Source organism: Erpetoichthys calabaricus, chromosome 11 (genome assembly GCF_900747795.2).
Source record: "Erpetoichthys calabaricus chromosome 11, fErpCal1.3, whole genome shotgun sequence".
Taxonomy (NCBI): Eukaryota; Metazoa; Chordata; class Cladistia; order Polypteriformes; family Polypteridae; genus Erpetoichthys; species Erpetoichthys calabaricus.
In genome coordinates, this window is record NC_041404.2 from 90798621 (window position 1) to 90824831 (window position 26211).

General features: G+C 41.1%; 1 protein-coding gene across 12 annotated transcripts in view; it reads right to left on the reverse strand.

Annotated features, from left to right (window-relative positions):
* The window catches only part of cpt1a2b (carnitine palmitoyltransferase 1A2b), a 165227-nt gene that overhangs the window by 38513 nt on the left and 100503 nt on the right, over positions 1-26211 (reverse strand). For all 12 annotated transcript variants that reach the window (XM_051933696.1, XM_051933695.1, XM_051933691.1 and 9 more), the window contains 3 exons: positions 17946-18141; positions 4067-4255; positions 3391-3496 (listed from right to left, as the gene is read on the reverse strand). In XM_051933696.1, coding sequence (XP_051789656.1) covers positions 3391-3496; positions 4067-4255; positions 17946-18141 — 491 coding nt within the window. The remainder of the gene's footprint in view (positions 1-3390; positions 3497-4066; positions 4256-17945; positions 18142-26211) is intronic.

Genomic DNA, 26211 nt, shown 5'->3' on the forward strand with positions numbered 1-26211 from the left:
AGCGAATGCACAGGGAGAGACTGAACATGTGCGGAAATCATCGGCGTATACGAGCTGGAAGGAAAGGGAAACTGGCTTGTTCATCACCCGAGTGTGTGGTCATGAACAGATGCAAAAGTTTGGCGAACTCTTTGGTCGTAACCTGATTTGTACGTGTTCCGAGACGTTTCTGACCCGAGGTTCCACTGTATTTAACTTAAATGGCAAAAATTAAGAAAAAAAATGATTAAAGAACTTCTACAATTATTTTATACATTTTAACCCCTCAAGTTCCTATCATTTTCTCCACCTCAAATGCCTGTTGTTTGTTCTTCTATTATATTAACTTTACTTTTCTTTGTCTACTCTCCTAACTATGTGCTCCTCTTATTCTTTACTTAAAAGCTCTTGATTCACACCAGTTCATATTCCTTTGTAATAATGAACCCTTACGCTGTCTCCCTGCTAATTGATCTTAACGCCTGCCTATGTGCCACAAAGCCTTTTTGTTTACAACTTTGAAGCCAGCCACTGCCTTTTTTATCACTAAAGAATCACTGTTTCTGTTACTTATAACTATTCATTGCTATGACTCTAGTTATATACTTACAGAGATGCCAAAGTCAGCTACTGCTATTTTGTTTTTTAGATTCTGAATTTGAAACAGTTTAATTTAGGATGTATCAACAGTCTGTGGTGGGTTGGCACCCTGCCCGGGATTGGTTCCTGCCCTGTGCCCTGTGTTGGCTGGGATTGGCTCCAGCAGACCCCCGTGACCCTGTGTTCGGATTCAGCGGGTTGGAAAATAGATGGATGGATGCATCAACAGTGATCTACTGTATGCATTTTTACACAAAGTCAAATCAAATAGAAAATTCCCAAATCTTGAACAATATACAACAAGTGTATAATAGAAATTCTAAGATTAAAATAAAACTTCTGCGGTGGGTTGGCACCCTGCCCAGGATTGGTTCCTGCCTTGTGCCTTGTGTTGGCTGGGATTGGCTCCAGCAGACCCCCGTGACCCTGTGTTCGGATTCAGTGGGTTGGAAAATGGATGGATGGATGGAAATAAAACTTCACATCTCTTTTGTAACTGAAAGTTTAAAGTATACCGTACAATATGTTACTTACTTAGGCAATATGACATGCTGATGAACAAGAAGTCACAAGAAAAGTACCTCAAGATTAATTTTGACTCTGAAAGAGTTACATACAGTAAGTCAGTGGCAGCAATTAAATATGATGTTTATGTATCAAAACCTCTGCAAAAAGGGACTGAATTGGACAGCTGGCAGCTACAGCAAGTTCAGCAGCAATCTCTACCCTTTATTTCTTTTTTCCATTTTATTATGGTATGTAGAATATGAGACATCAGACAGATGAGCTTCTCTTCTGTTTGTGAGGATCACTGCCTGATGGAGTTGGTGCTGTGAGAAGTGTTAATAGCTAGAGTTTGTTTAGCCGCAGTCTTACCCTTTCTTGCATTTTACATAAACACGAGACATCAGACAGAAAAGCATCTCTTCTATTTGTGAGGTTCAAAACACATGTATTCCTTATTCCTCATCACTACATTCTATGCATTGTACTTTTGGATGAGCATTCTTTGGTTGTCAGCATATTGTTACATATAGAAGCTCTTTATTCAACTAACAAGAAAATCAAACATGTTTGAATTTATCATGGCTAGCTGCAGACTAGCTAGTCTCAGTCGTTAAGTATGTCACATTAGGCAATCGTCTTCATGTGAATGTGCCACCTTGCAGAGGAACTTCGTCGTCACTTCGTACAAGAAAAGGTGATGGAAAAAGAAAAAGAGCACGCAACATCGACAAACCTGTTCCAAGACCACCGCTTCCCCTGGGAAAACGAAGTCAATGTTGGGCGCCCCTTCAATGTAATAGGAACCACAGCATAGAGAGAAGTGTGTACATTGCAACAGGTACACATGTCGTAAATGTTGGAAGGATGGTCCTTGTGTGTGGGAACTGTTAATATTTGAATTTGATGATTGTATATAGCGCAGAACTGACCTCTCTGTACTATTCTTTCCTCTGCATGTCCTGGAATACAAAAGAAACACCACCATGCACCAAAATGTGGAGACTGGGCAAGATCGGAAAAAAAAAAAAAACGCACTCACTGATTACCGCAAGAAGGCATATAAATGTATGTGAATAATATGAATAATGTTGCATCAGTGCCACAATGTTTTCCGAAATGTACTATACAGGTCATAAAATGAATTATTCCAAATATCATATATACCTATGTCTCTTTTTTTTGTCAGTGTGGCGTTTACATCACGGACCATACGGTGCATACTAATTCAGCATGAGCAGGAATACTCAATAAAACTGAAAAGAAAAAATTCAAGTGACAATGACATACCAGAAAGGCATGATACACCAGTGTTTGTGTGTCAGCTTTTATCCCTCCAGATCAGAGAATTTCCAGTTCCATTGTCTCAAAACACCATTCACATCTACAGTTATTCCCAGTTTCAGATAAAAACTAACAGTGTCAGATCATTGCTGTATCGTGATCGTGACTGAGAGAACAAGTAAAAAAAAAAAAAAAAAACGCTAACTTTTACAAGTACTATAAATTTACACCAGCTGTTACAGACACAAATCAAATATATGTTTTTATTGTATAATATTAACAATAAGAGCAGCTCACTACTCAAAACGATAAATTTGCGGGGGAGCTGGTTTCGAACTCGCGACCTCTGGATTATAAGTCAGCAGTTCTTACTGCTGCACCACAGAAGCTGTCGTAGTTTCTTTGCACCTTTTGTGAAAGTGTTTATTTGATATTTGGACTTCAGCCTTCACAAATTATACAGTTCATGTCTACATTTTGTCATTTATTACTAAAACATGAAAAACGTTTCTGTTTTAATGATGTGTTTACATAGATTGTTGTAGACACTGAACACATACGAAATTATTTACCCTATACAATTCTAGGTAGCTCACTCCCAGAATAATCAAGGCTTGAACTGGGAGAACTTCTTGCCCTTTCTGCGGCGGATGGTATAGCAGGCTGTTTGCTTCTTGTGCTTATCGACACATTTACAAGACAAAAGATGATGACGGTGAGGTGCAAAGGGATTTATGGTGGGCCAGGTTTACAAGTTTTTTCATAGATTTTGGTAATTCTAGTGTTAAACACAAGCAAATTAATCCAGTTCCTAATGGTTACACAGTGAGTTAGAAGTAGGATTCGACTCCTCTGTCTTGGAGATGCAACATTGGCTTCTTACCGAGCTCAGAAATACAGTATATATTAGAAAACCACTTCTGCTCCATTTCATTACTTTTTTTGTCCTATCACAGTCTGGTTTGGTAAAGAGTTAACTACTAACACAATCTTTTTTGTTCCAGGTTTTCCTGTTTAACTTACTTCCCAAAGGTGTGAAACAATGGGGGCATCAGCCCAGGAATGCTCAGCATTCACTCCAGTTTTGCCATTCTTATAAACAATGAATGTGAAAGATTTGTCAAACCATCTGGAAAAAACAAAAAGACAAACATTAACCTGAACAGTTGAGCCTCAAACTAAAAAAATGCAACAATATACAGTGGCAGCCCTGTAACCAGCTTTATGTCAAAACTACTATTTGCCAACTGTCCTAAGATTAGATTGGGAGAGCTTAGCTATAATAGGTATGCGTAATGAGGATTGGCAGCTGGAACATAAAAAGTGATTCCCAATGCATCATACTCTCATGCCAATCAGGTTTTTTTTCATTAAGGTATCAACAGACCAGTTTTATTGAATCAAGTGGCAGAGATTAAAAAGCAGTTGCAAACAGGAAGACAACTATAGCTAAAATCAGAAGCCAAATAGCCAAGAGATCAATCATCAGGTCATAGGAAATTCACTACATGCAATGTCAAGAAACATAATTTTCCTATTAGAAAAGTGCTAAAAATTTAAATTTACTTGTTCTGTCTTTTCTTTATTTTGTAAGTTCTCGTTTTCACAGCAATGCTGCTAACATTGAGAGCTCCCTTAGTATCTTTCCCAAGTTATAAGGCCACATCTGTAAAGAATATAAATAATTCAAAATGCTAACCTATCATAGGTCTTTCCATGCAGCAATGATTTGGCATATGCATCCAAACTTTTTCCAGGGTCCTCACCCATCATCCCTTGCTCACTATCATCCAGACAAACAAAAAAAGCAGCCTTCTCAATAATGTCCAATGACTGACGATTCTTTCCATTTCCGAAATAAGCCTTGCGTGCTTTAGCCCAGGGGATTCTGCACACAAAAGCAGAATATGGTTAAACAGTGTCAGATAAATACAGCAAACAAACTTCAAAAAGACATGCAAAGCAGTAATAACAGCCTAAACTGTCAAACTGGCAGTAAAAAAAAATTAGGGCTGGTGTTCGACTAAAAAATGTAATTGCACAGTTACATTTTAGAATGAAAATTAAATGTATATTAATCAAAATAATACTTCTTTCAAGCATATTAATATTTTAGTACAGGACAGAAATACCTCAGTGATTAATTTCTAATACAAAACAGACGTAATAGTCACTTGCATATGCATAATAAATTATTCCAGTTAGTCTACTGAAAGGTTTGGTGTAACAGAACAATTGATTAAACAGTGAAACACTAAACAGTCAAAAGCTCAAAGCAAGTTTTTTTTTTTTATTTTGAGCAAATTAGTCTAGCACTTTGATTGGTTCTGTTGATAATTCCGTTTTTAAAATGTTATAAAGATGAAAAATAAGACATTATTGATTTCCTATTTATTCAGCCAGTGCTTAAATTGGCTGAACCAGTTTATTTACCCTGGACGTTCAAGCAATATACTTTTTTTAACTAACAACATATCCAGGTACAGAAAAATGTGCACAAGGGACCAGTCTTGATAAACAAACTTTAAAATGAATTTAGTTAGATTACACATTACTAATAAAAACAACAACTAAATATGTTATATAGTTATTTATGGTAAAATCCATTTTGTAATTAAAGTAAATTCATTTCCTTGAACAAAGAAAAAAAGAATATCGCAGCATTCATTACTGCTCCATTCCAGATTCATTATTGTTCCATTCCAAATCAGGATGCTAACATAAAGCCGGATTCACTGCTATTCATTTTATTGTGCAGCTTTTAGTGTTCCTTATTTTAAGCCTCTGTTATTTCTTAGGATGACATTTCTAGCACTGGTTACAGTAGAACATAAACTATAATAAAGCTGATTTTAAATTTAAATGTACCGTAGTAGTCAACTACTTGTCATTTAAGAAAATAACTCGTGCTGTGAAGCAAATAACTCCTTCCACTTTTTCCATCTTCAACTTGAGCCCCAAAGATTTGCTTTATGAACATGTTTAACCGCAGCATCACCTAGTCACAATGTGTCAGCTTATCTATAGCAAATAACTGGATTAAAACTAAACTGACACCATCAACAAGTTTCTGTTACTGGATTGCCCACATCACACTTTTTTTCTGATTGGCTGTGCAATTGAGCCCTAAAAAGGGGTGGTATATTGTCAAACACATTTGCTTCTTGCCTTTCGTTCAGTGCTGCTGAGATGATCATTGCCTTCCAGTGAACTTAAACTGAACGGATTAAATTTACCCCTCAGCACATGCAAAATTAAATTCATAACTATAAATTTTGTTGACTTATTTTCACTTGATTAGTACACTATGCAATGTGCTTAACCTATCCCTTACTAGCTGCCACCTTGACCATCACAGCACCTGCGTACATGATGTTAGTGCCCCAGCAGACAATGTCTTTGGAGGAAGAAGGCAATATTTCTGTGAAAATAATGCAGTAATAATACTAATGATAATCATTTTATAAGTGACGGGTATCTTTTTTAAGTAACTTTTCTTTTTAAGTATTCTTCCTTCAATAAAACAAATAAAACAGAATTGTATTAAGTTACTCATTACTTTAAAAAGTGATCTGACTACATTATGCATGTAACTTAGCATGTTACCACCAACACTGCAAAAGACAGGAGCGGTTGGGAATGCCTAACTTAGTCACTGTAATGGACCAAGTCAATGCCAATTTGTTGTTCAATTCTGTATCCCTCAATAACTGATTTTGTGAAGGAGGAATGAAGCATCAGTGGATCATCATGAAAGTGTGATGTGTGTAATCATCATGAAGATGATTATCAAGAAGCAACAGAGAAAACAATCAAGCAAGGCTGACCCCGTGACCTGCTAATACTATTAATAGGCTTTGTTTCATTTGCTGTCGCTTCATTAACAAAGCATGAAGCACAACCAAATTAACTGGATGGCATTAATATACTGTATTTAGATGTTAAACTAAAAAAAAACTCAAACTCAGAAATTTTTAATGTATTATTTACACATGTTAACGACGATTAATCAGCAGTATCCATTCCCAGGCTCCTGGACATTTTTCATTCCCACATTCCTGGGAAAGAAACTTCTGTAATTCCCAGGAAAATGGGAACAGCCAAGCAAGCATATATAGCGTGTAAAAGTGTAAAAATCGATCAAGAAATAACAAGAGTTATAGTTGAAAATAATTAAGTGGCACGGTTTTTTGGCCCACGGTGTAGTGTGTTGCCGATTAATTCAGTCAACAATAGACCAGCAGCAGTCAATCTTCCGGCTGACTGAGAACAGTGGACTGGGAGGAGTCTGCACTCTGCAGCGTACGAATGCTGGGACGGGGCAGAGTTCACTGACGTCTGTGCTATTGACAGCTTTGAACAGCAACGTGAAATTGCAATGTGTCAGTCTGTTGCATCCGCATTATCTGTGCTAAGAAACTTGCCATCACAGAATGATGACAAGAAACTGGATGCATCAGTCAAAGCTGAAACGGCGGTGTTTCAGAGCAACGGCAAGCGCGGGCGTTGTTTAGAACAAGTGTATCGGTATCTGATGACTGTGCCGCCTACTTCAGTTGAGGTACAGCGTGCTTTCTCAGCGGCTGGCGTACTAGTCTGCACGAAGGTGCGCTCTTGCCTGGAAGACCGCACGCTCAACACGTTGTGCTTTCTACGCTCTTATTACCGCAACTAACTAGATACATGTATTTTACATGAACTGCTTGTAGTTAAGGTTAGTCTTTTATTGGTGTGTGTGTCGCTCATTCTAAAACTGTTCACATGTGAGATGCCCGATTCCCTAATCAGCAGCCCTAAAAATATATCATTGTTAGCATACAAGTGTGGAAATAAGCATCACACACGTGTGCATGGGAGGCAGCTGAAGGGCTCACAAAGGGATAATTCTATGCCAGACTAGGGGTTGGCAGGGTTCACTAATCCTCCCTCTTTTTCATCATTAGACCAACCTCGGGAAATTTGGCCTGGACTTGAGACCTGTTCTATGGAACCAACCTTTCAATTTTGGCAGCCTATTTGAAGTATATAGGTAGCTGCCCCCAAACTTCTTCCGGTGCCTGTCCAATCATTTCACAGTAGCGTAGTCAGCAGGATAGTTGCCTCCAGGAAGAAACAGAACCTAAACAATGAACTCCAGCCCTTCCGGGTCCAGTACCATACCCGAGTGGCCGAGTATGGGGTGTGGGTTGCAGGTTGGGAGGACCAGGCACAAGCTCCATCCCAGGGGTCAATATGTAATATAGTCCACAGGGAGACTGTGAAGGGGGCTAACAGAAGAGAGCCATGCTGGAAGGGGGGAGTACATGAGGCTTGTTACGGTCTCTCGGTGGAAGAGACTACCCATTCGAACTCCACAAAGGCAGAGACCTTTACAATAGGTGGGATGGCCCCAGGCCAGCAGGCTAGGAAATTATTGAGGTAGGAGTTTGACCCAGAGCAGCCAACCTGTCCTCAGGCTCTTAGCCCATGGTGCAAAGTTGGGTGCTGGCTAAGGCCAGACAGAAACAATGCCCAATAGGTGGTGGAACAGCTTGCCTGTTTCTTTTTTCTTAATGCCCTGCCTAAATATTTCACCTACCTGGCCTAGGGACAATCATTTAAAAATATGATGGACCTCATGGAAACCATTGAAACCTCATGGAAACCATCAGGTGGCTTCACACTCTGGGAGAACCAAGCAGTCTCAGTATGAAACCCAACCAGTGTGCGTCCCTAACCCAGAGCCATGTCATCTCCAACTGGAGCAAGCACTGACGCCACCGATTCCGCAGCCAAATCGTTTGCTCAGTGGCAAGGGAGACCTCTGTCTAACCCCCTAATAAATCCTTATACAGGAATGGCAATAGTAAATGGACATAACGTAACAGCCCTGATCGATTCCGGCAATAACATATTAATTGTTGCTTGCAGTTTCATGTTGCTGCGACAATAGCTAAAAGTTAAGACCAATCTGACCAGCATTCACGGCAATACTTGTTTATACAGGTTCGCCTCCTGTGTCATTGCATATGAAGGATCGCTAAAAAAACTACCAGTAGCAGATCTCTCAAATCCACCTTTTCCAGTGATATTCGGGCGAGATTGGTCTGATAGTAAAAGCTGCTTATCACGATCCACTCCTAAACAGAACGTGGGCCTAGTTATGGACAGAGAAATTACGTCCCAAGCTGCCTCCACACCATGTATAGAGCCGGCTGGGAGCAGAGATGCAGCTTCTCGGTGTGACGTGGCGATTCCCGGACCATCGCATGACGCGATGTCATCATTTGGTGCTGCGGCAGTGTGGGATGAAACCACGCCCCTTGAGGTCGCTGCAGATCCACTCTCACAGCTACATTTTCAATTTAGGCAGACGCGGGCTTCATTTAAAAGGGAACAATGGAATGATTCCCTAAAATTTGCAAACAATGAAGTGGTTCTGGTCAAGTGGTTCACACAGAACAGAACAGACCGCATTTTTTTTTTTCTGATCTTGCCAGTCTCTACTTTTGGGTGCATGGTGGTGTTTCTTTTGTACTCCAGGATAAGCAGAGGAAAGAAATAATAATACATTTTATTTATATAGCGCCTTTCCCATGCTCAAGGCACTTACAGAATATAATAAAGAACGGCAGAATATACAGTATATAGCATTGTACAAACCAGATAAATAAAAAAGAAGATTAAGACAGTAAATTCTGAAAAAAAAACAAAAAACTGACAACATAATTGATGGTCTAGCACAGGGGTAGGCAACGTCGGTCCTGGAGTGCCACAGTATGTTCAGGTTTTTGTTCCAACCCAGTTCCTTAACGAGAACTCAATAATTGCTGATGAAGCACATATTGCTTAAGTGACATTTTAATGCTTCATTTTAGTGGTCTCGCTTGTTAAGGTTCTCCAACCTTAATTGCTTATTTCAATCTTAAACTGCTGCATTCAGTGTTTTAATTGCTCCTTATTAGCAATAAGATGTAAAAGACAAAGCAGCCAGCAGTTCTCCAGCTAGCTTTTTTCCAATTACATCTGTGTGTGTTTATCATGCATGGTTTGATTTAATAAAACACTTAATAGAAAAATGTGACAGACTGAAAATGATCCGTTTTAGGCTTCATATCATTTGGATGATATCCTTGGAAAGGAAAAAAATCTACGATATAAAAGCCTTACATTGCACAGACTAACAAGCCATAAAATTAAATAAGGTCTGAGATTGGCAATGATTGGTTTCTAATTAAGCAATTGGGTTGGAATGAAAACCTGTAGCCACTGCGGCTCACCAGGACCCGACATTGCCTACCCCTGTTTTACATCTTATTGCTAATAAGGAGCAATTAAAACACTGAATGCAGCAGTTTAAGATTGAAATAAGCAATTAAGGTTGGAGAACCTTAACAAGCGAGACCACTAAAATGAAGCATTAAAATGTCACTTAAGCAATATGTGCTTCATCAGCAATAGTTGAGTTCTCGTTAAGGAACTGGGTTGGAACAAAAACCTGCACATACTGTGGCACTCCAGGACCGACGTTGCCTACCCCTGGTCTAGCACACATATACAGGTTACATTGGCATCTTGACAGAGAAGTAAACTGAGAGAAAGGTAATAAAGTCAAGTAGAGCTAAAAGCCTTCTTGAACAGATGAGTTTTGAGTTGTTTTTTAAAAGAATTCATGGAGTCAGCTGACCTGATTAATTTTGGTAGGTCATTCCAGAGTCTGGGCGCTATACAGCTGAAGGCCCTGTCACCCATAGAGTGTAGATTAGTGAGGGGCACAACAAGATTACCAGAATCAGAGGACCTTAGTGGGCGGGCAGGCATATAGTGATGGAGGAGGTCACTGATGTAGTCTGGTGCGAGGTTATTTAAAGCTTTGTAGGTTATTAGTAGGATTTTATATTCGATTCTGTAGGACACAGGGAGCCAGTGAAGACTGAGCAGGATGGGTGTGATGTGCTCGCTGCTGCTGGTTCAAGTAAGGACTCTTGCAGCTGAGTTTTGAATAAGCTGGAGCTGTGATAGAAGATTAGAAGGGGCACCTGCCAGTAGGGAATTACAATAATCGATGCGGGATGTGATAAAAGCATGGACAAGTTTCTCAGTATTAGAGAAGGAGAGGAAGGAGCGAACACGGGATATGTTATGGAGGTGAAAGTAAGAAAGTTTCTTAATGTGATTTATGTGGGTGGAATAAGTGAGGGAGGAATCAAAAATGACACCAAGATTTTTTACAGTAGAGGCAGGTCTGATGAGATCACTGCCAAGATGGACTGGGAAGGAGCTCATTTTATTAAGTTGCATTTTAGTCCCAATTTGCAGGAGTTCAGTTTTATTGCAATTTAATTTTAAAGAGTTCTGCTCCATCCAGGTTTTAATTTCACTAAGGCAGGTTGTGAGCTGAGAAAGCTCTGATGGAGTTCCACTTTTAACATTGAAGTAGAGCTGGGTATCATCTGCATAAAAATGATAACCCAATCCATAACTACGGATAATATGGCCAAGGGGAAGCATATAAATACAGAAAAGCAGAGGGCCGAGGACAGAGCCCTGAGGGACTCCTTGTGTGACTGGCACGGAGTTGGATCTGCTGTTGCCAAGACTAACAAACTCTTGCCTATCAGTCAGATAGGACTTGAACCACTGGAGGGCAGTGCCAGAGATACCCAGCATGTTCTCCATTCTGGACAGTAGGATGTTGTGTCTGACTGTGTCAAATGCTGCACTGAGGTCTAACAGAATTAATATGCTAGTTTGTCCAGAGTCTGCTGCCATAAGCAAATCATTGGTTACCCGTAACAGAGCAGTTTCACAGCTGTGCCGCGCCCTGAAACCAGACTGAAAGGGTTCCATTAAATTATTAGAGGTTAGGTAATTGGTGAGTTGGGAAGCTACAACACGCTCAAGAACTTTTGACAGGAAAGGTAAGTGGGAAATAGGCCGGAAATTGTTAAGATTGTCAGCATCAAGGCCAGACTTTTTTAACATTGGGGTTACAGAAGCAATTTTAAAAGTGAGCCAGTGTCAAGGGATGAGTTTATTATTGTTGTAACAGTCGGGATTATGGCATGAAGGCAGGATTTAAGTAGTGTGGTGGGGATGGGGTCTAGTACACAAGTAGTCGGCCTCATCTTACAAAGCAGGTTATTAACAAACGCAGAAGTGACTGGTGAGAACTTAGAGAAGGAGCTGGATGGAGTGGGAAAACAGGGAGAGATATAAACAGATGATATATTTATGTTAGTTGAATTATTTAGATTTTTAATTTTGTTACGGAAAAAGTGGAGGAATTCCTCACAGACTTCAGTAGAAGAGGTAGTTGGACCAGATGCGGGTTTGAGTAGTTTATTAACTACAGAGAACAAAACCCTTGGGTTATCATGGCCACTTTCTATTATTCTGCCATAATGGGTGTTCTTGGCAGAAGTTAGTGCTTCTCTGTAAGCTCTTTGGTGGTCAGAGAAAGCCTGGATGTGCACGGTGAGGCCAGTCTTACGTGACATTCTCTCAAGGTGTCGGCCAGCTGCTTTCATAGATCGCAATTCTGAGTTACAGAGAAGAGTACAGAGTACAGAGAGGTCAGTTCCGCGCTATATGCAATCATCAAATTCAAATGGTAACAGTTCCCACTCAAGGACCATCCTTTCTACATTTATGACATGTGTACCTGTTGCAATGTACACTCTCCTCTCTATGCTGTTGTTTTTATTACACACCTGTGTGTTCCTGCTCGCACTGAATAAGCTCATGCCTTCTGGTCCATGATGTCAACGCAGCACCAGAGAAAAAAAGAGACAATATATGTGACATTTTGAAGAAATCATTTTATGACCTGAATAGTACCAATCAGAAAACATCATTGCACTGATGCAATATTATTTGAAAATGAACAGCGTCAGATCAGGTGTGAATTTGCACCAGAAGGCGTGAGCTTATTCAGTGCGAGCAGGAGCACACGGGTGGCCAATTGCTTGTGCTATAACAAGCTTGACCTGGCGATGATCAACGCACATGTACTGTGCAAGGCATGTACGGAGGCCACTGAGAAAAGAAGAGTGTTTATGGCTCACCTGGCAGAGGAACTTCGTCATCGCTTCTTACAAGAAAAGGCGATGGAAAAAGAAAAGGAGGATGCAACACCGACAAGCTTCTGTTCCAAGACAGCTGCTTTACCCAGGAAAGTAAACTGAGTCACTGTCAGGTGCCCTTTCAATGTAATAGGAACCACAGCATAGAGAGAATTGTGTACATTGCAACAGGTACACATGTCATAAATGTATAAGGACGGTCCTTGCGTGTGTGGAAACTGTTAACATTTGAATTTGATGATTGCATATAGCACTGAACTGACCTCTCTGTACTCTCCTTTCCTCTGCATGTCCTGGAGTACAAAAGAAACACCACCAGCATCCACCTCTCAGGAGCCAGAATCGGGAGGAAGAGGACGAGGTTGCCTGGGAGGAGTGGTGGTGCCAGAGGAAGGATTGTTTGTGCTGTTTTAAGTGCTTTGGGACTGTTGGGCCTGTGGGACACGGGGAAGACGTGTTCCATGGCTGAAGAAAAAATAAAAGCCTGTGTGATTTTACACGTGTCTCTGCATCAGTCTGTGCGTGATTGGGCGATATATAGTGCCTTTATCACAATACCTATGTGTCTGGTTTTTTTTTTTGTCACTGCAGCTTTAACATCATGGACCATAAGGTGCATACTAATTCAGTGTGAGCAGGAACACTCAATAAAACTGAATTAAAAAAAATCAAGTGACAGTGAGATACGAAAAAGGCAGATTCACCAGCGTTTGTGTGTCAGCTTTTATCCATCCAGATCAAAAGAATGTCCAGTTCCATTGTCTCAAAACACCACTCACATCTATAGCTATTCCCAGTTTCAAATAAAAACTAACAGTGTCAGATTCCTGGAGGAGCGGTAGTATGTATCGTGATTGTGACAGAGAGAATAAAAGTGAAAAAAATACGCTAACTTTTAAAAGTACTATAAATGTAAACCGGCTGTTACAGACGCAAATCAAATGTATGTGTTTATTGTATAATATTAAAAATACGAGCAGCTCACTACTCAAAACGGTAAATATAAGAGGCAGTGAGAATCGAACAGGGGGACTCTTGATTACAAGTCAGCAATTCTTACCACTGCGCCACAGAAACTGTTGTATCATCTTTTAACCTTTTGTGAAAGTATGTATTTGATCTTTGGACTTCAGGCTTCACACATTATATAGTTTATGCCTATATTTTGTCATTTATTACTAAAATATGAAAAACGTTTCTGTTTTAACAATGTGTTTACACAGATTATTGCAGAAACGGCAATAATCAAGGCATGAGCTGGGAGAACTTTGTGCACGTTCTGCGGCGGTGGGGGGATGGAATAGTAGGCTGCTTGCTGCTTGTCTTGATCAGCACATTTACAAGACAAAAGACACTGACAGAGAAGGACAAAGGGATTTAAGATGGGCCAAATGTATAAGTTTTTTTGTAGGCTTTGGTAATTCTAGTGTTAATCAGACAACCCTCAAGCAGATGCTTCACAAAGTGGTCAATGAGGATGGGAGGAACTGGGACCAGCTCCTCCCTCTCGTCCTTTTTGCCTATAGGCAAATACCACAAGCCTCCACGGAGTTCTTATCCTTTTAATTATTATATGGGTGACAACCCCTGGGTATTTTGGATATTTTAAAAGAAGGCTGGGAGGAAGAGGCCCTCCCTTCCTCAAATATTCTAGAGTATATCTCGCAGTTACACGATAGATTTGAAAAGATTCGACCTATTCTAAAAACACATATGGAAAATATACAAACACTTTAGGTCCAGTATTATGATCGTGGCACAACTCTGTGGAAATTGTGCCCCAGAGATTGTGTCATGGTTCTCGTTTCCACCTACCACTCTAAACTATTGGCCCATTGGCAAGGCTCACACAAAGTTAAGGAGAGGAAGGGACTCGTCAACTACTTGGTGAAACAACCCAATCATCGGCAGACTGAATGGGTATACCACATGAACATGCTGAAGCCGCGAAAGGACAGGTAGCCTGACCCCTCCTCCGGCCAGCCCCATTCCCTCTTTACTCACAAATTAGACCTTAACTTAGGACTAAATTTGTCTGCCAAACAGCAACGGGTGCTGGAAACAGTTATCCTGTCTGTCCCCGAGGTGGTGAGTGAGAAACCAGAGCAGACCTCTCTGATTGCACATGACATGGTGACCGAACACGGGGTGGTCATATGAGAATACCCGTGTCGACTTCCTATAGTCTTGGTCTGTAAGCCTGACGGAAGTTGGAGGTTTTGTAATGATTTCCGACAGCTTTATCAAGTTTCCCAATTTGACGGCTACCCAATGCTGTGAGTGGACGACCTCCTCGAGCGTCTGGGATAGGCTGAATTTCTGACCACTCTTGACATGATGAAGGGGTACTGGCAGGTTCCTTTAACGGACGCCGCAAAGGCTAACAGCAGGTCAAAGTGGTATTGCGGGCGCTAGGAGAAGCCAGTCTTCATATTAATTCAAAGAAATATTTCTTTGGGATGAACGAAGCCAAAAATTTAGGCTACGTGGTGGGCCAGGGTACTGTGAGACCACAGCATACCAAAATAGAAGCCATTTTGAATTGGCCTCATCCGAAGACCAAGATGCAGGTCCAAGACTTTCTCTGCTTAGCGGGGTACTACCACTGGTTCATGCCCTGATTTTCTGAGAGAGTAGCGCCCCTTGACTAATCTCACAAAGAAGAGGGCACTGAACATTGTGGTATGGGAGAAGCCAGTCTTCATATTAATTCAAAGAAATATTTCTTTGGGATGAACGAAGCCAAAAATTTAGGCTACCTGGTGGGCCAGGGTACTGTGAGACCACAGCATACCAAAATAGAAGCCATTTTGAATTGGCCTCATCCGAAGACCAAGATGCAGGTCCAAGACTTTCTCTGCTTAGCGGGGGTACTACCACTGGTTCATGCCCTGATTTTCTGAGAGAGTAGCGCCCTTGACTAATCTCACAAAGAAGAGGGCATTGAACATTGTGGTATGGGATGATGCATTTTGTGACTAAAAACAGGACCGTACGTCCGCCCCTATTTTGATGACACCTAACTTTTCTTTGCCTAGACAGACACAAACCCGGGAGCCATGCTGAGCCAGAGCATTGATGGTATTGAACATCCCATCATGTTCCTAAGCCAGAAATTGCTGGAATGGGAAACCAAGTATGTATCAGTGGAGCGGGAAGCCTTGGCGATCAAATGGCCGATTACACAGCTGCAGTACAACTCCTGGGTCATGAGTTCACCTTGGTTACAGACCATGCACCTTTACAGTGGATGGCCTTACACAAGGAATTGAACCCTTGAGTCATGAGGTGGTTCTTGGATCTGCAGCCTCGTTCACTGACAGGGCTCTCTGCTGTTGGACTGAAGTCTGTTGAGACCTAGTCTATGGAACCAAACTTTCAATTTTGAAAACCTAATTCAAGTATACGGGCGGCTGCCCCCAAACCTCTTCCTGTGTCTGTCCAATCATTTCACAGCAGGTAGGTTTGAGAGCACTTATTGTTGGTTTAACTGACTGGTAATTTAACCACCCATGATTTTACAGGGTGAAACAGGAACCAAGGAATGGGAACCAAAGAAAACAGCATTCCGCTCATTGAATCATGTACCATATGTCTTACAATTTGCTTAAAATAATTAAATGCAAAATATCTTCCATCATTTACTAATAATAAAACAGAAGAATAAACTAAACAGTTTTTACATTAGCTGTTCGGCGCCGCCATGAGTGGCAGCCTTTCCAGCAGCTCCGTGTACGACTTTATCTTCCTTTATCTTTCTACCTTTTTCTCTATCTCTCTGATCACTCCTACCACTTTCTTTTATGTGGACTCATTTCCTGGACACTTTTTACTACTTGGACATGGATTTTTACACGCCGAGACTCGTCTATTCAGGTAGTCAACTTCTAGCACTGAGAACAAAGGCCCGTGCCAGTGCTGGTTCCCTATTTACCTGCCGAAGTAAGAAGGCCGTATCGTGGCAGCAGAGCCAGCGCTAAGCTATAGGCTAAGCGGCTAGCGAGGAAGTGGCGATACAAGCCTTCGGTGCCTTTTGTGATCCTGGGAAATGTGAATTCACTACCAAATAAGATGGATGAACTGGCTGTGCTGATGAAAAATGTCAGGACCTACAGAGAATGCAGTTTGTTGTGTTTTTGTGAAACGTGACTAACAACTAGCATCCCAGATGCTAATGTGGAGCTACCCAGGTTTAGCAAATACCTGAGGGAAGCAGAAAGGAGGAGGACTCGCTCTCTATGTGAACACAAGTTGGTGCAACCCTGGACATGTAAACGTCAAAATCTCCACTTGCTGCAGGGACATCGAACTGTTGGCTGTAAGTCTACGTCCCTATTACTTGCCCAGAGAGTTTGGACACGTCATTGTTGTTATTGTTTACATCCCTCCACGCGCGGACATGGAGTTAGTGTGTGACGTCATCTACTCCGCTGTTGCTAAAATACAAACACAGCATCCCGAGGCGCTTGTGCTAATCGCTGGAGATTTTAACCATGTGACGCTGGACAAAACATTACCTGCCTTCTCCCAGTATGTGGATTGTAACACATGGGGAAATAGGATTCCATCATTTAGTAACTCTTTTAGGGGTGCAATAAGGTAAAGTTAGATTGGAATATATTCTTCTACACTACAAAAAGAGATGTCAGAATACATATGGCATATTAAATATTTGTCAAGATGAATTCCAACTGACTATATATAAATTGCAGCAGTTCCATCACAAAGAAAATGGAAACTGCAGAGACTAGAGCAATAATGGACTGAAAGTATACATATATTCAAACTTACACGGGTGGTAATATGTGATGATATTATAAAAAAGACTAACAGGACTGTCATTGATGTATATTGTATCACCCTCATACCCATCACAGGGCATACTCTCGCAAATTCCCAGACTCACTCATAAAGAACTAACTAAGAGTCAAGAATTCACTTAACAAACATGTCTTTTGAGAGTGGAAACGAGAACCTGGAAAAAATGACTCAGAGGAACACAAAAGCAGGGAGAACATGCAAACAGTACACTGACAATGCCTGGATTGGAATCTAAACTCTGGACTTTTGGATTCTGAGGCATCAACACTAACAACTACAAAACTATGTGTCACTGCTTCTGTTGTTGTTTCCTTCTTTATTAAATTAACTTTCCACCCAGTATAGATTTTCTGATTAGATTAGATAATCATTGAATTGGTATCTTAGCAAATCAATTTAGTGGAATTAAACTGAAGGCTACTGAAGATATTTCCTTAAGGGTTTTTCATTAGAATCTTTTGTCAAACCATGAATTCAGATGATCTCCAACAAGAACATGACAACACAAATGGAACTTTGCTAAAGGAAGTTTTGCAAAAAAAGTTAAGAAATTTTTCTTAACTCACTTGAGAACTACAGACACATGAAATTAAATTATCAGCTCGTTTGGTAGACAGTAGGACTTTTTGGTCTTTAAAAGTCTAATGTTCAAAAACAGACATAGTAGCCTGTGATTTCCATTTACACAGTTACCTGTCTCCAGCAGTTAATGCAGCCAGTTTTTCCTCACCCGGCTGTGGAATGCCTGTATCATCAAGAATCTTTTGAATTTGACACTCCATCTCTCGTGGTGACAGCAGACGGCCTCCATGATAAAGCCAGAGGCGCCAGAAACAGCCTCGATGAAATACTGCTATGTGCTTGCTGTCCTGCATGTGTTGGATTGCATCTGAATAAAGAGACATGTTAGGTAAATTAGATGTTTTTGCCTTAAATAATTTAACATTTAATTAGTGCTACAGAATTTTCATAAACTTGGACTGGACTGCCAATACTGATTCTCTGTGCAAGAGAGGACAGAGCCGGCTATACTTCCTTAGAAGACTGGCGTCCTTCAACATCTGCAATAAGATGCTGCAGATGTTCTATCAGACGGTTGTGGAAAGCGCCCTCTTCTATGCGGTGGTGTGCTGGGGAGGCAGCATTAACAAGAAGGACGGCTCACGCCTGGACAAACTGGTGAGGAAGGCAGGCTCTATTGTAGGCACTGAGCTGGACAGTTTGACATTCGTGGCAGATCGACGGCCGCTCAGCAGGCTCCTATCAATCATGGAGAATCCACTGCATCCACTAAACAGTATCATCTCCAGACAGAGGAGCAGCTTCAGTGACAGACTGCTGTCACTGTCCTGCTCCACTGACAGACTGAGGAGATCGTTCCCTCCCCCAAACTATGCGACTCTTTAATTCCACCCGGGGAGGTAAACGTTAACATTATTCAAAGTTTTTGTCTGTTTTTACCTGCATTTTTATTACTCTTTAATTTAATATTGTTTTTTGTATCAGTATGCTGCTGGAGGAGTATGTGAATTTCCCCTTGGGATTAATAAAGTATCTATCTATCTATCTATCTATCTATCTATCTATCTATCTATCTATCTATCTATCTATCTATCTATCTATCTATCTATCTATCTATCTATCTAAAAAAGAAATTACTAAATGCATAAAAAATATTGAAACATGATTGAAAATGCTACCATGTAAATATCATTCATGCTTTACAATTAAAGTACTTTATTGCTGATTAATATTTTTGCTTGTAATTTTAAGAGGGTTTGATGCCAGAGAAGTGTAAATATCTTCACATACGAGAATACAAAACTAATTTTTAGTATACAACACAAAAAATATTAAGCTATCTCATGACCTGTACATGATACTCTTCAGCAGTTTTTAGAAAAAAAGAATAACATAGGTCTCAGTAGAACTTGGTTCAACTCTATGTAAGAATGCTTCAGATACTGTGGTTAGAAAACCTGATGACAGCAAAGAAAAAAAACTGAAAAATTGTAGATATATAATTTTTGAGCATTCTGATAGTGTTTTTTGGTTATGCATGTGCTCTTTGTTCAGTTCCTGAAAATCTAAAATATCTCTCCTTAGGAAAGAATGGGGGACATCAGAAAATATAAAGAAATATGCAACTTACATTTACATCATTTAGCAGACGCTCTTATCCAGAGCGACTTACAACAGTGTTTGTTAGTTTTTTTCGCATACCCCTTGGGGTCAGAGCGCAGGGTCAGTCATTGTACAGTGCCCCCCTGGAGCAATTACAGGTTAAGGGCCTTGCTCAAGGGCCCAGCAGAGTAGGATCTCTTTTGGCAGTGACAGGGATTCGAACCGGCAACCTTCGGGATACCAGCGCAGATCCTTAGCCTCAGAGCCACCACTCCGCCTTATGAGGAATATTTCTGAAATTCAATATCCATTTGTATACTTTTTAGAAAAGACATATCATATGAGGTGGAAGACATCCATTTGACAAGAGAAAGGTCATGCATACTATGCACTTACACAGTTAATCAGTATTAGGTGCACAAGTATTGGGAGTTTGATTCTAGACCATTTGCAGTGTAGCTCATTATGGAAGGCATTGGAAATTTTACAACAAGAACACTACTATTAATATTTTGATAATTATCACCAGCCAAGATATCAATAATTAAACAAACATCAATAAATTTGGCCAATTCTCAATTAGTAAAAAATAAATTATAACTGAAAAAACAGGTAGGGATTCCAAATGTAATCTTCTTAAGGACAATGCCCGCAAAATTCACTTTCTCCTATAGCCTGCTCTAAATTGACAATTGCAATGACACAAGAAGAAATCAATCTCAAAATAATGAAGACTAATACACTATACCTTGGGAAAAAAGGAAAACAAAATAAATGTGCAACTGTTTTCTAATCAGAAATCTACAATTACTTTTTACAAAATAATTTCTCATATTTTCTATACAGCTAAGAAAACTACCTAGATTTAAATAAAAAAAACAAAAAACAAAACTTGCAGCCTGTATAATCCACTAAGAGTAAAGAGTATATTCTTGAAAGTCATTATCACCTCCAGTTTGCATATAGTCACAATCTGGTCAATAGAGGATGCCATAGGGGAGCTGGTCTCATCCATTGCGAGAGATGGACGTCTGTAGTGGAGCTCCGTTAGCAGTGGTGTTATTTTTTAATATTATTTCTTTATTATCCTGAGATATCCTGTATTTATCCCAACCCGAGGGTGCTACTACAGTATATGTAAGCATATATAAACATGGTCGGTAAGAAAGGGGCTCAGATAGAAATGGAAAAAGAAAACTAAAGCTACATCCAAGCCTAGAACAGCAAGTCCAAGTTCAAGCTCAAGGTACGGCCTTTCAGAGACTGACCTGGAACAGATGGGCGAAAGCCCTGACTCCTCAGGACCATGGCCCACTGCATCGTCTCCAGTTGAGAGCGAAATGGGGAGCGAAAGTGCAAGTGAAGCAGGTCGCGATAGCTCTGCGATTGGGGAAGATCATTTGAAACTGGAAAAGGCTTTGCAGTCCGCGCTTTCACCTACTCCACGCGAGCCGGGTAAATTGGCTGTAATAGAGCCCGCCGCTTCGCCTACGCTGCACGAAAGCAGAAATGTCCGAACTGAAGGTGATGACCACTGAGCTCAAGGAAGAGATAAAGAAAAGCGAGAAGGCAAGTGAGAAGCTGCAGCAAGAGCTGCGGCAGGATAATAAAGACTCGGGGGAAACGCATAAATATTCGCTTTGAGGCGGCCTTTAAATGTATGCTGGAAAAAATTGAGGAGCACATTCAGGAAAATGCGTCTAAACTGAGCATACTTGCCAATCAGCTGGAGGATGTTAAGCAGTCATTCACGACTCGAATTGAAATAGCCGAAAATCTAGCATCCACCGCTGATGGAAAAGCAACAGCTGCCAATTCTGAAAGCAAAAAACTCAGAGACAGACTTGCTGCTCTGGAAGATGGAAGCAGAAGGAATCCATATTACTAACTGAGAATGCTAAACCGGATGGACGCAGGGACATCCGGCCATGGGCCGTGGCCACAAAAGACGTACTGCGCAGGTGCCCCACAATACCCCCCCCCATAGCAACGGAAACCGGCCGGATGGAATGTAACGTAAACGCACGAAGCCATTGCACACGAAACGGGACACACACAAAGAAGAGGATTGAGACCCACGACACACAAATCCCCCCTCCAGTAACTGAAATAAGAAATGAGGCCACGCGCCCCTAGGACACCAAAAACAAAGGAGTCACACGCAGGCACACATAGCACAGGAAACGGTTCGCACACAAAAAGGACGATTCAGCCCCACGACACACAAACACCCCCTCCACTAACAGAAATAAAAACTCAGGCAACAAGCCCCCAGCACACAAAAAAAACAAGCCGCGAGCGCCACACAAAGCCCATTGGACACGAAACGGGACAGACTACGGACATAGCACGCGAAACGTACACAAAAAGGACGATTCAGACCCACGACCACACTAACGATTGCGCCAGTTAGCTGACAGCGCGTTCAATAATAAGTCCACTTTCATGAAAATTCATTGGGATTAATGAATGTCATTTGCAATCATTGTCATTCACTTAACTTCCCTGAAGAAACAAATGGCAATACAAGTAATGAATTTACACGTTGTTGTCAAAAAAGTCAAATTACACTGCCTCCTTTACATTCATATCCTGCATCAAAAAAGTCAAATTACACTGCCTCCTTTACATTCATATCCTGCATATCTACAGAAGCTTCTAACTAACGAAGTACCTGAAAGTAAAAACTTTATGAACTGCATTACATCCTACAATAGTTCATTTGATTTTGCATCTACCGGAGTAAATATCAGGTCACCAAAAGGCAATGAACCATACTGCTTTCGCGTATGTGGACAAATATTACATCGCATTGGAACAGTGCACCCTGAAACAAATCAAGAACGCAAATATGCACAAATCACGTCGACACCTACAAAGCGCTTCTGAAACCGCGGAAGAAAAAATGTCTCGGCTCCAAAAACACATGTCACTCCTTATTCCAAATACCGGTCCCAATCACAGAAACATCGGTATCCACTATGACAATGCACAGTAACAATACACGTGACATCCGTCTTGCCACACTATTAATTATAGATGAATGTACAATGGCATCCACTCACTTACTCAACACCATTGATAAACTTCTACAAACGTTGATGAATAATAATATTCCCTTTGCGGGGAAAAGGTACTTTTATTAGGAGGAGATTTTAGACAGTGCTTAACTATTACTCCACTTACAATGCGCTCAGCTATTGTTCAGTCCACCTTAAAATACGCGGACAATTGGCATTGCGTGGATGAATAATAATATTCCCTTTGGAGGAAAGGTACTTTTATTAGGAGTAGATTTTAGACAGTGCTTACCTATTGCTCCACATGCCATGCGCTCAGCTATTATTCAGTCCACCTTAAAATACGCGACGACGTCATACATACACAACAAGAGACCCGAACTACAATACATTTACAGGCGCGAGACCTGATTGGTGATAATACGAAGAAACGAACAGTCCACATATTAACAGTGAGTTCGATCCTACTTATTTATTATTACTTATTATTATTACTTACTTATTCCTAACGATAAAGATCAAACAAGTCATCAATTCACGATCACGGATACAAAACTAGACGGCTCGAGTAACGGGACCACAAACACGAACCCGCACCAAAAAAAAAAATTCACCTCGGCGCGCTTCTAAAACCGCGGAACCAAAAAATGTTACGCGAACAATTGGCATTGCTTTCTAAAGATACACTTGGTACAAAAACATGCGATTTCCAGATCCCGAATATAACAATTGGTTATTACAACTAGAACATTGTACACTCACCGATACAGATGGACTTCACCCAGATATTATTACAATTCCTCAACCCTTCATCTGCGATGACTTACTTACGGAGATATTTGGAACAGCGGTCTCATTAGACCAAATGCCCCTTTTAACACAATGAAGTATATTATGTCCAAAAAATATTACTGTTGATCACATTAATGACCAGGTCATTTCATTACTTCCTGGAGAGTCACACCTCTTTCTAAGCTCTGACAAAGTTGACTCTGATGACGACAATGACCATCTTAATTTCCCCTTAGCATATTTGAACACTATTAACCCAGCCGGATTACCACAACACAGTCTTAGCCTTAAAAACGGAACAATACGCATGCTATTAAGAAACCTTAACACTAAACAGGGTTTATGCAATGGTACACGTTTAGTCGTCTACACCATAACACACAATGTTATTCAAGCAACAGTTCTTACAGGATCACATGCTAACAATACTGTTCTAATTCCTAAAATTGACCTTACAAGTTCTGACCTGGAATTACCTTTTACATTTAAACGGAAAACAATTCCCCATTAAACCTGCCTTTGCCATGACCATCAACAAATCACAAGGACAAACCATGCACAAGGTTGGCATCTACCTATCTGAGCCCGTTTTTGGACATGGACAACTTTATGTGGCCTTCTCACAACTTCGACGTTCATCTGACGTTAAAGTTAAGGTCATAAATGCTCCATGCCAAGGAAAACTCATTCAAGGACAAGACACCATCTTTACTACTAATGTTGTTTACAAACAAATTTTCCAATAAACCTTTACACTGTGCCAAACACTTTATTGTTTGCTTCCTATCTGCGTCATCTACACCTTCACACTATGCTATATCTCATTCATTCATCACTCTCTTTGTAATTTCCCAACACCAGGGGTTGGCGAGCGAAGCGAGCAGGGGGCAGAGCCCCCTAGTAATATTAGAATTGAAGGTCTACCTGAGAATCGTGAAAGTCAAAACCCAGTGAAATTCGCAGTTGAACTATTCTCTAAAATATTTGGAGAGGACTTTAAATGAGATACCAAGATAGCAGCAGCTTATCGCATACGCGGATCAAATACCTTTAGACCTAGGTCTTTTATTGTCCGCTTTGAGAGATTATTATGTAAGCTAGATGTGATGGCACTCCTTAGACACAAGAAAGAAATTATATTTGAAAATGACCACATTCGTATCTTCCCTGATTTCTCTCCCACAATAGCTGCTAAACATGCAGCATTCTACAACATCAAACAGCGGTTACAGCAAGCCGATATCAAATAGGTTTCTAGGTTTAGGTTTATTTGTCATATATAGGTTAACACAGGGTCAACATACAATGAAATGTGTATGACGAGAAAAACAAGTCACTCAGCCTAGATCCAATAAAGCTAAAAAATAATTAAATTACAAGTTAAAAATAGACAAGCCATATAAAATAAAATGTGTACGTATAAAAGAAGTTATAGAGCAGCAAGTACAAATGACAGTTACTGCACAGATAATGTTTTATAAGTACAGATGCATATTCCATAAAGTGCAGATGCATGTTCTGGTCAGTATTCAGAGTGCAGGTACAGTTTGTGTGTGAGTAGTGCAATATAGATGCAATGTAAGTGTATGTAAGTGTTCAGGTGTTGCTGTTGAGGAGTCGAATGGCCTGGTGGTAAAAAACCGTTCTTAAGTCTTGTAGTCCGAGCAGCCAGACTCCTGTATCGTCTGCCAGACGGTAACAAGGAGAACAGCTGGCATGCTGGATGACTGTGGTCTTTTATGATGCTGCGTGTCTTACGCAAGCACCGATGGAGGTAAATGTCTTCAATGGCAGGAAGGACTCTTGCCTGTGATGTGCTCTGCTGCCTTCACCACTCTCTGTAGTGATTTCCGGCTGCTGGCAGAGCAGCTCCCATACCAGACGGTAATGCAGCCCGTCAGCAGACTCTCGACCACACTCCTGTAAAAGTTTGAGGTGATGTTGGCATTCATGCCAAACTTCCTCAGCCTCCTCAGGAAGTAGAGCCGCTGGCGAGCTTTCTTAACCACAGTGTCTATGTGAAGGGTCCACGAGAGATCCTCCGAGGAACTTGAAGCTGTTAACCCTTTCAACTTCTACGCCGCTGATGTAGATGGCCTGGTGTTCTCTGCCTTGTTGTTTCCGATAGTCCACGATCATCTCCTTGGTTTTGCTGACGTTAAGAGACAAGTTGTTATCCAGGCGCCCAATTACTCAATGCCAGCATCTCCTCTCTGTAGGCCGTCTCATCGTTGTCAGTGATAAGGCCTATGATGGTATGTGTCGTCTGCAAACTTGATGATGGTGTTTGTGCCGTGTTTTACAACACAGTCGTGGGTGAACAAGGAATACAAGAGGGGGCTAAGCACACAGCCCTGCGGCGCTCCTGTGTTTAAAATGAGTGATGAGGACGTGTGTTTGCCGACTCTCACCACCTGGGGGCCTGTTTGTGAGGAAGAGAAAATCCATCTGCAGATGGTCATCCCCAACCCAAGGTCGTCAAGCTTCAAGACGAGTTTTGGGGGATGATGGTGTTGAATGCCGAGCTGTAATCTATGAACAGCATTCTTACATATGTACTTTCCTCTTTCCAGGTGGGTGAGGGCAGTGTTTATTGTTAGCGCAATGGCATCCTCTGTAGATCTGTTTGCTCTGTAAGCAAATTGGAGAGGATCCAGCGTGTCAGAGAGGGAGGAGCAGATGTAAGCTTTGACCAGTTGCTCGAAGCACTTCATAATGACCGATGTCAGTGCAAACCGGGCGACAGTCATTCAGACAGGAGACCACCGGTTTCTTTGGGACAGGAATGATGGTGGATGCCTTGAAGGAAGTGGGGACCACTGACTGCCTCAGGGAGAGATTGAAGATGAACACACCTGCTAGCTGGTCAGCACACGCCCTGAGGGCACGGCCTGGGATGCCATCTGGTCCCGGAGCTTTGCGAGGATTGACCTTTTTGAAGGACCTTCTCACATCAGACGTTTCAAGGATCAGAGTGACAGACTCACTGCCCCCTTGAGGATATAGCACCTGTTCTTTGTTGG